The 12286-nt window shown below is 34.1% G+C and overlaps 1 protein-coding gene across 1 annotated transcript; it reads left to right on the top strand.

The window, feature by feature from the left end:
- Positions 1-3851: 3851 nt before the first annotated feature.
- On the top strand, positions 3852-11702 carry LOC148953371 (protein Star-like). Its single transcript, XM_089087649.1, has 2 exons — positions 3852-3879; positions 10980-11702. Exon 2 carries the CDS (start codon positions 11043-11045, stop codon positions 11505-11507), a length of 465 nt encoding a protein of 154 aa, XP_088943775.1. The 5' UTR covers positions 3852-3879; positions 10980-11042; the 3' UTR covers positions 11508-11702.
- Positions 11703-12286: the final 584 nt, after the last annotated feature.

The raw sequence follows: 12286 nt of genomic DNA, 5'->3' as shown, positions 1-12286 counted from the left end.
CATTTTTGGAATGGAAAGGCTGGTCTGGAAACATGGAAATTATCGATCAAAGTTACTCAAAATCCCATTTCATTTTCACTTGTTCTTCGTACTCAAATAGATTAAATCTTGATCAAACTAGTTCTTGATCAAATAGACTAAAATTCCTTGTCATTTCCATTGTTCTTGCTATTTTTCTACTGATCAAACTAGTTCAGATCCTGATTTCGTTTTCACTCTTTTTGGTACTTTTATCGTTCAGATCGATTCAAATATCATTTCTTTTTCAGTTTTCTTGGTACTTTTTCTTGGTGTTTTATATATATATATATATATATATATATATATATATATATATATATATATATATATATATATATATATATATATATATATATATATATATATATATATATATATATATATATATATATATATATATATATATAAAATAACAAAAAAGGATTTTGTCCGATTAAAAACCTCGAAGGAAAATTTTTTTCCCCACCCCTGCAGAAATTTCCCTCCATAGAGAATCCTCCTGGAAATTTTCTTTGCATTTGAAATAGCTATAGTATTATTAATTTAAAGTATTTATTGAAAGAAAGAAGGATTTATTGAAAAAAAAATATCAATAAAAAATATTGCTTCCTCCCCTAAAAAGCAAAGCTTGTCCGTGGGGGAGGTAGAGCAAACAAAATCCTTAAAACAAAGAACACTTGGCCACCGACACCACTAATACCATCACACTAAACAATAAATACAAAATAATATCATATATTATACTTCCTCTGGGAACATCATATCAACAAAACCTCCGCAATCAATAAGTAAATCGGTCAATCAAAACTAAAATTCAACAAAAGGCAGTTCCTTAATGATTTTTCTAAAGATATTGGGATCACGAATAGTCTTAATATCACTATTCAAACTATTTCATTTCCACGTACCTTTATAAAAAAACAGAAAAGCATGAACGGGAAGATATACCTCTAGGTACACAGAAGTCCGCGCTACCCCTTGTATCATGAGAATGAACAGTAGACCTAATGGACAATAAATCACCAAAACAACGAGGCTGAACATCCTGCTGCAGTCAAAAAATAAACCACAATACATAGAATTCACGAAGGCCTGCAGCCGGCAAAATTTTTAAAGTTGGGTAAATTTCTCGAATAGACATACGTGGAGATATACCGGCTAAAATTCTTACTGCATGATTTTGTAGAACTCTTATCGGTTTTAGGATAGAGGAAAAAGTAGAGAGCCAAATACTCGAACAATAAAGTATATACGGGTGTATTCAAGAAAAATAAAGATGGCGAAGGACATATTTGGAAAAACAATGCTGGAGTTTCTTCATCATACCTATATTTCTTGCCAGAATTTTGCTAGTTAAAGTTACATGTTCCTTAAAAGATAGAGTTTCGTCTATTACAATCCCAAGGTATTTAAAAGACGCAGTCCGTTTTATAGCGCCATTGGGCATATCTAATTCCTTGATACATGGGTAAAAATTTGGTGATCACGAGAAAATAGTAAAGTTAGACTTAGCCATGTTGATCCTTAGTTTAGTTGTCCTCAGCCATGCTGTAATTTTATTAACTGATTCCTTCATTGAAACCTGCAGCAGCTCCGCTGTCTTAGCTGTGCTAATGGCTGTTGTGTCATCAGCAAAAAGTGAAAGTGTTTCATTAGTCGGGTTTACCCTTAGTTCATTTATTCTATAGCAAAAGTTATTTAGACAATTTGGTAAATCATTAATAAATATCAGGAATAATATAGGACCGAGAACTGATCCTTGCGGAACACCTATTTCAATACGTTTTTTTTCGGAAGAAGAATCATTTAGTTGGACATACTGATAACGATTACTTAAAAAACTTCTTTAAAATTTTAATGATTTACCCCTCAAACCATACACCTCACACTTCTTAAGTAGAAGTTCATGATCCACAATGTCGAAAGCTTCGAGCAGATCTAAAAATATAGCACCTATTTTAAAACCTTTATCTAATACATCATTAATAATAGTTGTCAAATAAATCATCGCCTGTTCCGTTGCCCTTTTTCTACGGAACCCAAATTGTGTCTCTACCAGTAAATTATTATCCTCCAAAAAACTCATCATTCTAATACTGAAACACTTTTCTAAAGCACGAGAAATGATGGGTAAAATAGATATCGGTCTATAGTTTCCTGGGTCATTTTCAATACCACCCTTATGAATTGAGGTTACACGGGAAACTTTAAAACAATCTGGGAATTTTCTTTGACGAAAACACTCATTAATTAACCCACATAAAACTTCAGTTGCAACAGGAAAAATACATTTAAGTGTTTTTGGAGTAATATGATCGCTACCAGATGAATTACTACGCAACCAATAAATAATTTTTTTAATTTCATCAACTGTTAGAAGTCTAAGGTGAAGAGACGCATCAATGGGGTCCCTCAGTAAGGACTCGAACGTTGGATCATCACTATCAGGTACAACTGACATAGCTAAATTCAGACCAATATTCGAAAAATAATTCTGAAATTCATTGCATATGTCTTTTTCAGAATTCAAAGTCTTTCCCATTTCACTAACTAATTCATCAGGTACACTATTTATTTTTAATCCAAACACTTCTTTTATTAGTCCCCAGGTTTTCTTAGGGCATCCTTCGACCTCCTTAAACTTTTTCTCAAAATATTTCTTTTTTTCATTTCTTAAATTGTATTCAACCTATTTCATTCAATTTTATATAATTGCTTATTTTCTTGTGTCGGGTTAATTATTTGGGCTCTAAACAATTTATCTCTTACATTTATTTGCTTCAAAATCACAGGACTAATCCACATAAAGAAACTCGCTTTCATGGTTGTTAGGAATTTGGTTTTTAATTCTTTTAATTTTTAGCTTTTATTTATTTTTTTTCATCTTTTAAGTTTTTGGTTTTTTCTTTGTTTTTTTTTGTTCTTTTCACATTGACTTTCTGCGTTTGTTTTTTTTTTTTTTTTTTTTTTCTTCGGCAATTTCCTTGGTTACATTATTTCGTTTCACGCTGAAGAAGAGAGGCGTTTGTCCTCTTGAAATATTCGCTTTTTTTTTTCAGTATTTTAATTTGGCCTATAAAAACCCCATTTTTGCTCGTTTTCTTTCTTTATGTGATGTCAGGCCACATTTCAAAAAATCTAAGGAAAAATAACATTTACACTTAATATAGACCCAGAAAAACCATCAGGTCCCAAATTTATCAAGGTAAAGACCCTATCCCGATAGGTGAAAACTCCGGTGTCTACAGAATTCCTTGTTCGTGTGGTCTTAGGTATATCGGAAGAACTGATCAGCGACTAACGGACAGAATAACTCAGCACTCTAGTTCAATTAATAATACACTTAAAAAGCGGAAAAAAACAGAAAATTTTGACTCTGCCCTTGCAGAGCACATTTTTGAAAAACCAGACCATACAATTTTTGTTTAATCAAGCTAGCCTTATTTTGCATGACAAAGGTATTGTCCAGCACTACAGAGAAGCTGTTGAAATTTATAAATGCCAACATTTAGGTCTAGCTTTAAACAGAGATTCCGGTGATTTAAGAATAAATGAGTCATATATCGGTTTTCTCAAAAGAGAAGCCGATACTTTAGTAATCCCTGAAATAAACCTTGAACCACTTTCCCAGTCATCTAATCAAACACTGGAACAACCTCTTAGGTTTCAAAGGGTGTCTGCAAGAAATGCATTAATTAGAATCCGAAATCAAATGACATAGTTCTCCAACTTATTTAATTGCTGGTTCGCTTTGATTTTTGAGTGAATGAATTGTTTCCTTTTCTTTGTCAGTTGTTCGCTAGTATCCGTCAATGGCAGTTCATATTTTTTTGGATTTTGTGCAAATCACGGATATTGGTGAATAACTCGCTTTTATGGTTGTTAGGTATTTGGATTTAATTCTTTTAATTTTTGGCATTTATTGAATTTTATTCGTCTTTTAAGTTTTTGGGTTTTTCTTTGGTTTTGTGGTTCTTTTCACATTGACTTTCTGCGTTTGTTTTTTTTTTTTTTTTTTATTCGGCACTTTCCTTGGTTACATTATTTCGTTTCGCGCTGAAGAAGAGAGGCGTTTGTCCACTCGAAAAATTCGCTTTGTTTTTTCAGTATTTTAATTTGGCCTATAAAAACCCCCTTTTTGCTCGTTTTTCCTTCTTTATGTGATGTCAGGCAAATGTGGTTTAAAAAATTATCTTCGTCAAGCTTATAGGGAGCATTCTACCAATGTTGTTACTACATTCATACCTCTTGTGAGAAAAAACGCTAATTTGATTAATCAACAGTATTTTCTTCATAATTGTAAAATGAACCGTATTTTACCCAAGTCAATGCGACCTTCACTTCACTTAAAAACACGTAACGAACGGCAATTTACAGAAAGTATAGGGTTTGGTATTTTAAATCATGTTATTAGCGACTACAAAAGTAAGCGCTACCGGTTAAATCAGGATATTTTCAGGCTAGAGCGAGAAATATTATGTACGCTTTCTTATGCTGATTTTCATCAAATTAAGGCTATTGCTGAAAATTCTTTTCAGCATGATCTTAGAATTTCTAAACAAAGATTTTCTGAGAAACTACACCGTTTGAAGTTGGAAAAACTCTTTAATAATCCACCTTTTGTCCCAAATGCGTATCCTGGTCCTGCTGTGATAAATCTCAGCTCCCCTTCGAAAATAACTTATAGTGAAATTATCGCGAACACAGAGGGGTCATTTCATGACTCTCGTGTGGATATTGGAGAGATTGCTGAGGTCAGAGCACAATTTGTTGAAACTTTGTTGGATTCGCCTTCTGTTAATAATCCAAATTAAAAAAAAATTAGTAAAAATGATCACTTGGTCTTACACGCACTACATAAAGATCATTCCAGGATTATTACGAAAGCCGATAAAGGCAATACTGTTGTTGTATTAGATTCAGATGATTACGATAAAAAAGTCAGAGAAATTTTAAATGATTCTAACACATATGAACAATTAGCTACCGATCCCACAGAAAAATTTGTCCAGGAAGTCTGAAAACAGCTTTCTTATCTAAAAGGAAAAGGTAAAATTACAGATCAGTTGCACAAAAGGTTTTACCCACGCGGATGCACGTCCCCTCGCTTTTATGGTCTTCCTGAAATTCATAAGCCCGGTAATCCACTTCGACCCATTGTTTCTTCTTTTAATTCTCCTACAGCAGAAATAGGTAAATTTATATCAGTTATATTTCGCCCACTAATTCAGGCTCAAAAATCCTATATTAAAAATTCCGCTGATTTTGTTTCCATGGTAAAGCAAGTTTCGGTTAAACCAAATGCAAGAATTGATAGTTTTGATGCAGATTCAATGTATACTAATTGTGATCCTCAAAAAGTCGAACTAGTTTTGGAGCATAAACTTAATTAAAACCCATGTATATCTCAAAAATATACTCTTTCGAGTCAGACAGTTCTTTCACCTACAGCGCTTTGTAACAGAACTTCTTTTTACTTCCATTATAGAGGCATTTTTTATAGACAGATATATGGGCTTTCTATGGGCGCCCCCCTTTCACCAATACAGGCTGATATCTTCAAGAAAGATCTTCAAGAAAGGGCTATTTTGCAAAGTTTTTGTAAACCTGATTTTTGGGTTCGTTTTAAAGATGATATTTTTTATTTGTGGGAGCATGGTGACGAGTCTCTGGGTTCTTTTCTTCACTTGCTCAACTCCTTGGATCAAAAACTCAAATTTACTCAGGAATCAGAGATAGAGAGGCGTCTTCCTTTCTTAGATGTTCTGGTGCACCGAAATTATTCATGTTTTGAGTTTGGTGTCTATAGAAAACCCACACATAATGACCGTTACTTAAGTTATTCCTCTAATCATTCTCCTGCTGTGAAAAGAGGAGTTGTCACTTCTCTAGTTGATAGAGCATTGAAAGTTTGTTCAACACGTTTCTTGGATTTAGAGCTCAACCACCTTAGAGATATTTTATTTGGGAATGGTTATTTGGCAATTAGTTTAATAAATTCTGTAATTGCAAAACGCATTAAAAGATTATCCGATAGTTCCACAGAAAACACAAATCAAAGGGAAAATTCAGTTTATCTTGGTCTCCCATACGTTAAAGAGGTTTCAGACCACATTTAAAAAAATCTAAGGAAAAATAACTATTACACTTACTATAGACCCAGAAAAACTATCAGGTCCAAAATTTATCAAGGTAAAGACCCTATCCCGATAGGTGAAAACTCCGGTGTCTACAGAATTCCTTGTTCGTGTTGTCTTTGGTATATCGGAAGAACTGATCAGCGACTAACGGATAGATTAACTCAGCACTCTAGTTCAATTAATAATACACTTAAAAAGCGGAAAAAAACTGAAAATTTTGACTCTGCCCTTGCAGAGCACATTTTTGAAAAACCACACCATACTATTTTGTTTAATAAAGCTAGCCTTATTTCGCATGACAAAGGTATTGTCCAGCACTACAGAGAAGCTGTTGAAATTTATAAATACCAACATTTAGGTCTAGCTTTAAACAGAGATTCCGGTGATTTAAGAATAAACGAGTCATATTTCGGTTTTCTCAAAAGAGAAGCCGATACTTTAATAATCCCTGAAATAAACCTTGAACCACTTTCCCAGTCATCTAATCAAATACGTGAACAACGCCTTAGGTCTCAAAGGGTGTCCGCAAGAAATGCATTAATTAAAATCCGAAATCAAATGACATAGTTCTCCAACTTATTTAATTGCTGGTTCGTTGTGTTTTTTGAGTGAATGAATTGATTCCTTTTATTTGTCAGTTGTTCGCTAGTATCCGTCGAAGGCAGTTCAGATATTTTTTTTTTTGGATTTTGTGCAAATAACGGATATTGGCGAATACCTCTCTTTTATGGTTGTTAGGTATTTGGTTTTAATTGTTTTAATTTTTGGCTTTTATTGAATTTTCTTCATCTTTTAAGTTTTTTATTTTTTCTTTTTTTTTTGGTTCTTTTAAAATTGACTTTCCGCGTTTTTTTTTTTTTATTTTTCTTTGGCACTTTCCTTGGTTAAATTATTTCGTTTCGCGCTGAAGAAAAGATGCGTTTTTACTCTCGAAATATTCACTTTGTTTTTTCAGTATTTTCATTTGGCCTATTAGAAACCCCATTTTTGCTCGTTTTTCTTTCTTTATGTGATGTCAGGCCAATGTGGTTTAAGAAATTATCTAGGACTAATCCAAGGTTTTTTACTTGAGTGTTTTCATTTAAACGGTTTCAATATGACTACTTGACTTATCAAATTCTGCAACTTTTCATAAAATAAAACAAACTTTGAATTTGCATCTTGAAGTTCGCCTAGAACATCGTACCAATCCATCTTTTCTATATCATTTTTAAGTTTTACCATCGCATTTTGACTGATCACTGGAATCCTTGATTTTTTGCCTTTAACCACCTTCGTTACAGTTCTAAAGCTTGCTAAAACTCCAAAGCGGTCGGATACTTCGCTGATAAGGACCCCGGGAAGACTCAAGGGTACATTAGAAAGGATGTTATCCAGAAGCTTGGCTGATGTTCCCGCAATTCTTGTAGGGATATTTACACAAGAATGAAACCCATTAGATAAACTTGTATTAATAAATTCAGTGCTAGCAGATGACTGATCTATAAGGTCAATATTAAAATCCCTCATAATAAAACATGGCATAGAGTTAATCGGAAGTTTCATTAGTTGTTCTTCAAATAGGTCCATACAGTCTTGGAGCAGGCTCTGTGGAGGTCTATATACTACAACAATACAAAAGTTCAAATTCTCTCTAGTAATATGTAGAACAAAACACTCGCAAACTTTCTCTCTATATATTGTAAGATCATCTCTCATTGAAACCCTGTAATCAGCCTGAATGTAAGCTGCTAGGCCTCCATCTTGATAATACTTTTGATTCCTTACATATAAATTATAACCAGGGATATGTAGTAATTGCGTGTTATTATCATTTAACCACGTTTCAGTGAAAGCGACCACCTGAAAGACATTAGTATTTATTAATTCCGATAAGGAATTATGCGCAGAATTCAATCCCTGACAATCAAATGAAAAATGTTAAGGCCAAAATGGACCCTATCACAATACAAGGGTAGTATCCCTTCTTTAAAAATATACCTTAATGGTTCATTTGTGAAAATATCAGTAGCATTATCATCTAAATTTCTATTTATCCTTTCATTAAACTGGCTGGAAAAATCAACCCTTTGACTTTCAAGTTGCAGGACATTGCTGTTCCCAGGAGGTAAAACGATATCTCTAACCATCATCAATAAAAGTTAATGTATGTGACGGTAGTGGGTGGCGGTGGCGAAAAAAATAATTATCTACTAAACATATATCTAGACCTAAATAAATACAAAAAAATAAAAATATATTCCGTCAAAGCGGACATACAATTTAAAAAAGCACATTATTGCAAGCTTCATGACACAAAGCAAAACCATTCAAAAAGACATCAGCCCGCTATTTAAAAATAAAGTATATAAAACTTGCCAGGAATGCCAATCGAATGAGAAAAATTGGCACCTAGAGTTTGAAAATTACCTTCTTCTATGTATCTTTGTTTAAAAAAAAAAAAAATCTAGCAAACTACATAATTTTTTTTGTGTAAATCATTGTATGGGGGAGTGCATTTCCCAAAGGGGCGGGGATATTGAATATGTTTCTATGTTTAAAATTCCTTTCGCCATGTGAAGCTTGGTCTCCTAGTCATGCCTGTTAAAACTGCAAGACCATACCCGGGATTTTTTTTTCCGGAGGGGGTTTTACTAAGAAAAAAATTGAGGGGGGGGGGTTACACAAAAAACCTCAAAAAATGCATACAAAATTTGTTTATGTCAATTTTTGTTACGTTTTTACGAGTCAGACACACATTTCGGGGGGGGGGGTCAACCCCCCCCCTGGATAAGGCCATGTAAAACTGATAACAATAGATACAGAGTATGGTTGGTACCACTTAGATGTGATCATAAAAGGTCCAATTTGTGAGAAAATATACATATATTGTTTGGATTCACTTTAGCCTACTTGCAGCAGACATTTCGTACATCATTCTCATGCAGAGATAAATGTCACACAGGTAGCACTGGTGTTAGGTGAAATGCAACTAATACGAGTAATAATCCTCTGAACATTTATGTCAATTCTTTTTCTTGGAGCTGGTTAAAAGAAATATTCAGAAAAATGAAAACAGCGAGAGGTCAGTATGGTATTGCACACAGAGGTAGTTCTACATTTATGGGCTAGTATGTGAATCCAAAACGCAAGGAACAGGACGTTATCAGCGTTTCAATTACAAATAGGAGAATTTGAAACTATAATGGAGTTTTGATTTAAATGTTTGAAAATAAAAAATCAATACAATTAAATGGTTCCTGGAGCTGATCCCCCCTACTAACTTCTATGATTAAACTGAAACCGATTTGACCTATCTAGCTGCAATAAGTGTATTGTCTTATTTTATTTTTCGTGTTTTTTTTTTCGTGTTTTTCAATGAAAAAATCTCTTATTGTCAATGATTTTTCTTTTTCGTTTATTTATTTTTGTCCTATCTGCAGATTAAGAGGGTGTCATATCTATTTTTGAAAGTTTTAAAAGAAGAAAATCTTATCTTTAACTGATAAATTTTAGGAAATAAAAACAGCCTTAACTATCAGGGTAAAAAAAATAATCCAAGCAAACGTGGGAAAACACAAAATATAGTACTTTTTTGCAATTTTGCCATTAACTAGGCTCACCTATTTACTTGATGACAAGGTTTTGAAGGCTGCATATTCCTATAAATATTAATGTGGAGCATTTTAGGAAAATTAACGGACCCCTCCTTTCTCGTTTTTTTCTATATAAAAAAACAGGATGGATAAATAAAAAAAAATTATCTTCTTAAAGTAAAGAACGAAGTTGAAACTTACAATAAGCAACAGTTTTAAGGTTACTTAATTTTTTTTCTCCAAATTATTGAGGAAGGCAACTGCCCTCCCCCCTAAATGATGCCACTGGTACTACTGCTGCTAGTTCTAATGTTACTAAGTCTATTGGTGCTATTGTGGAACTAATAGGGACTGTTGAGGGGGATGTTGGTTTAAATGAAAACACATCATGTGCATGCAGGTTATTCATAGGACGTCGGGCAGGGTATAGAGTATACTTTATGCCCTAGCCCTGTAGGGGCAATTGTTGTAAAAAAAAAAGAAGAAGAAAACGACACTGTACTTTTCGAGCTTAGACTGCCATCTTAGAGTAAAGAAATATTGCTTTCAGCAGTATCTTTTGATGAGGTTGAAAGATAGCAGTCGATTGATGTCTTCGGGGAGGTCCTGTGTAATATGTGGCCTAAACTTTGAGTCATCAAGCCAATGAGTAAGCAAAAAGAATGAAAAGTTTATATATTTCTAAGCTATAAGCTGGAAACAAAACGAAGAGCTGAAAGATTTCTTGCATGTCACATGAAAAACTTGTTTTTTTATATTTAATTTCTGAACTTTTTTTAAAATAATGCTGGGAAATCCGGCGCCCCCTTCATAGCAATGTCCCTTCCCCCCTGGAAAGATGCTCCCACATAATCAACCACTGGGTTGATACGATCACCCCTGAAAAAAAAATAATCCCGCATCCGTGATCTTTCTTCTGGCAAAAAATACAAAATTCCACATTTTTGTAGATGGGAGCTTGAAACCTCTACAGTAGGGTTCTCTGATACGGTGAATCTGATGGTGTGCTTTTTATTAAGGTTCTAAGACTTTTAGGGGGTGTTTCCCCCTTTTTTCAAAAAGCAGGCAAATTTTCTCAGGCGCGTACCTTTTTTGATGGGTAGAAAATTTCAAACCGTCCGTTGGGGTACACGAAAATTTTTGTGGAATATTCCCAAAGAGACGGAATGGCCCTTCTATTTTATAATTTTGCTCTCAGTTGAGATCTTATTATTGATAAATTTATATTTATTACACTTTTCAGGAAAGAGGGTTCTTCGTGGAAGCTGGAGCATTTGACGGTGAATTTTCCTCGAACACCCTACGTATGGAGCGAGCTTTAAATTGGACTGGGATACTCATAGAGCCAGATCCTTTCAATTTCTCATTGCTAAAGCACAAACAACGAAAGTCGTGGCTCCTGCCTGCATGCCTCAGTCCTTTCAAGTACCCTGTAAAATCGAAATTCATTAAAGATTTTTTGAACAGCAGACTTGGTGAACGTGAGGATTCAATCACTGTTCAATGTTTTCCTCTGACTTCAATACTCCTTGCATTAAATATAACTCAAGTAGATTTTTTAAGTTTGGATGTAGAAGGAGGAGAGATGGAGGTACTAAGGAATCTGAATTGGAATCTGCTAACAATCAAATCGATGACGGTTGAGCATCGATATATAAAAGAAGGAACTCAAGCACTTAAAGATTTCATGAAAACTAAAGGATTCATAATGATGAAAAGATTGCGAGGCCGATTCGTGGATGATTATATTTTCATCAATTATTTGTATTAAGAATGTTCATTTTCAATAAATACTTTAAATAAAATGATCATTATCTTCCCCCTTTACAATTTTGTTATTGAAAATTCATTCTTTTCCTCGTTACTGGAGCCACTTACAAATTTTTATTATGGTGCAAGGATTATTATTCAGGATACTCACTGTCAAGGCCGTACCCAGGATTTTTTTTCGGAGGGGGTTTTGCTCAAAGATTTTTTTAGGGGGGGGGGGGTACACAAAAACCTCAAAAAACGCATACAAAATTTGTTTATATCCATTTTTGTTACGTTTTTACGAGTCAAAAAAATATTTCAGGGGGAGGGGAGGGAGGGGGTTAAACCCCCCCTGGGTACGGCCTTGCTCACTGTTCTTCATTTAAACCCTTGCGGAATTTGAAATCTCATTTTCTGTCGTGTGCTTATTCGCTTTTCTACAGCTGCATTGCCGCCATCCTGTTCCCCTCTGTAATAATATATCTTTTATTTTTGACCAACCAAATTATTATTTCCGCAATTCCAACAAGTAGTGGCAACTGAAGGGAGGCTGTGCCCTCACTTATATACTTATAAAAAATACCTTATTTGGGGACATTTTCACCAAAAAATGCCTTTTTTTTGGACTTTCATTGAAAAACGGAAAAAAGGACAAATTCAACCCCCCCCCCCCTAGCTATTGAAAAATATATCTTCCCTTAATTTTTGTGAAATGACGCCACTGCCTCCAACAATTAACAGAATCCCCACGGTTCATCACTGCGGTCTGACTTCAAATCCCTAATAGCTTCTAACATG

This window comes from Artemia sp. Qi Xiang Cuo, chromosome 4 (assembly GCF_049724085.1).
Source record: "Artemia sp. Qi Xiang Cuo chromosome 4, ASM4972408v1, whole genome shotgun sequence".
NCBI lineage: Eukaryota > Metazoa > Arthropoda > Branchiopoda > Anostraca > Artemiidae > Artemia > Artemia sp. Qi Xiang Cuo.
The sequence above is the reverse complement of the archived record's forward strand: the minus strand, read 5'-3'. Positions and strand labels throughout refer to the sequence as shown.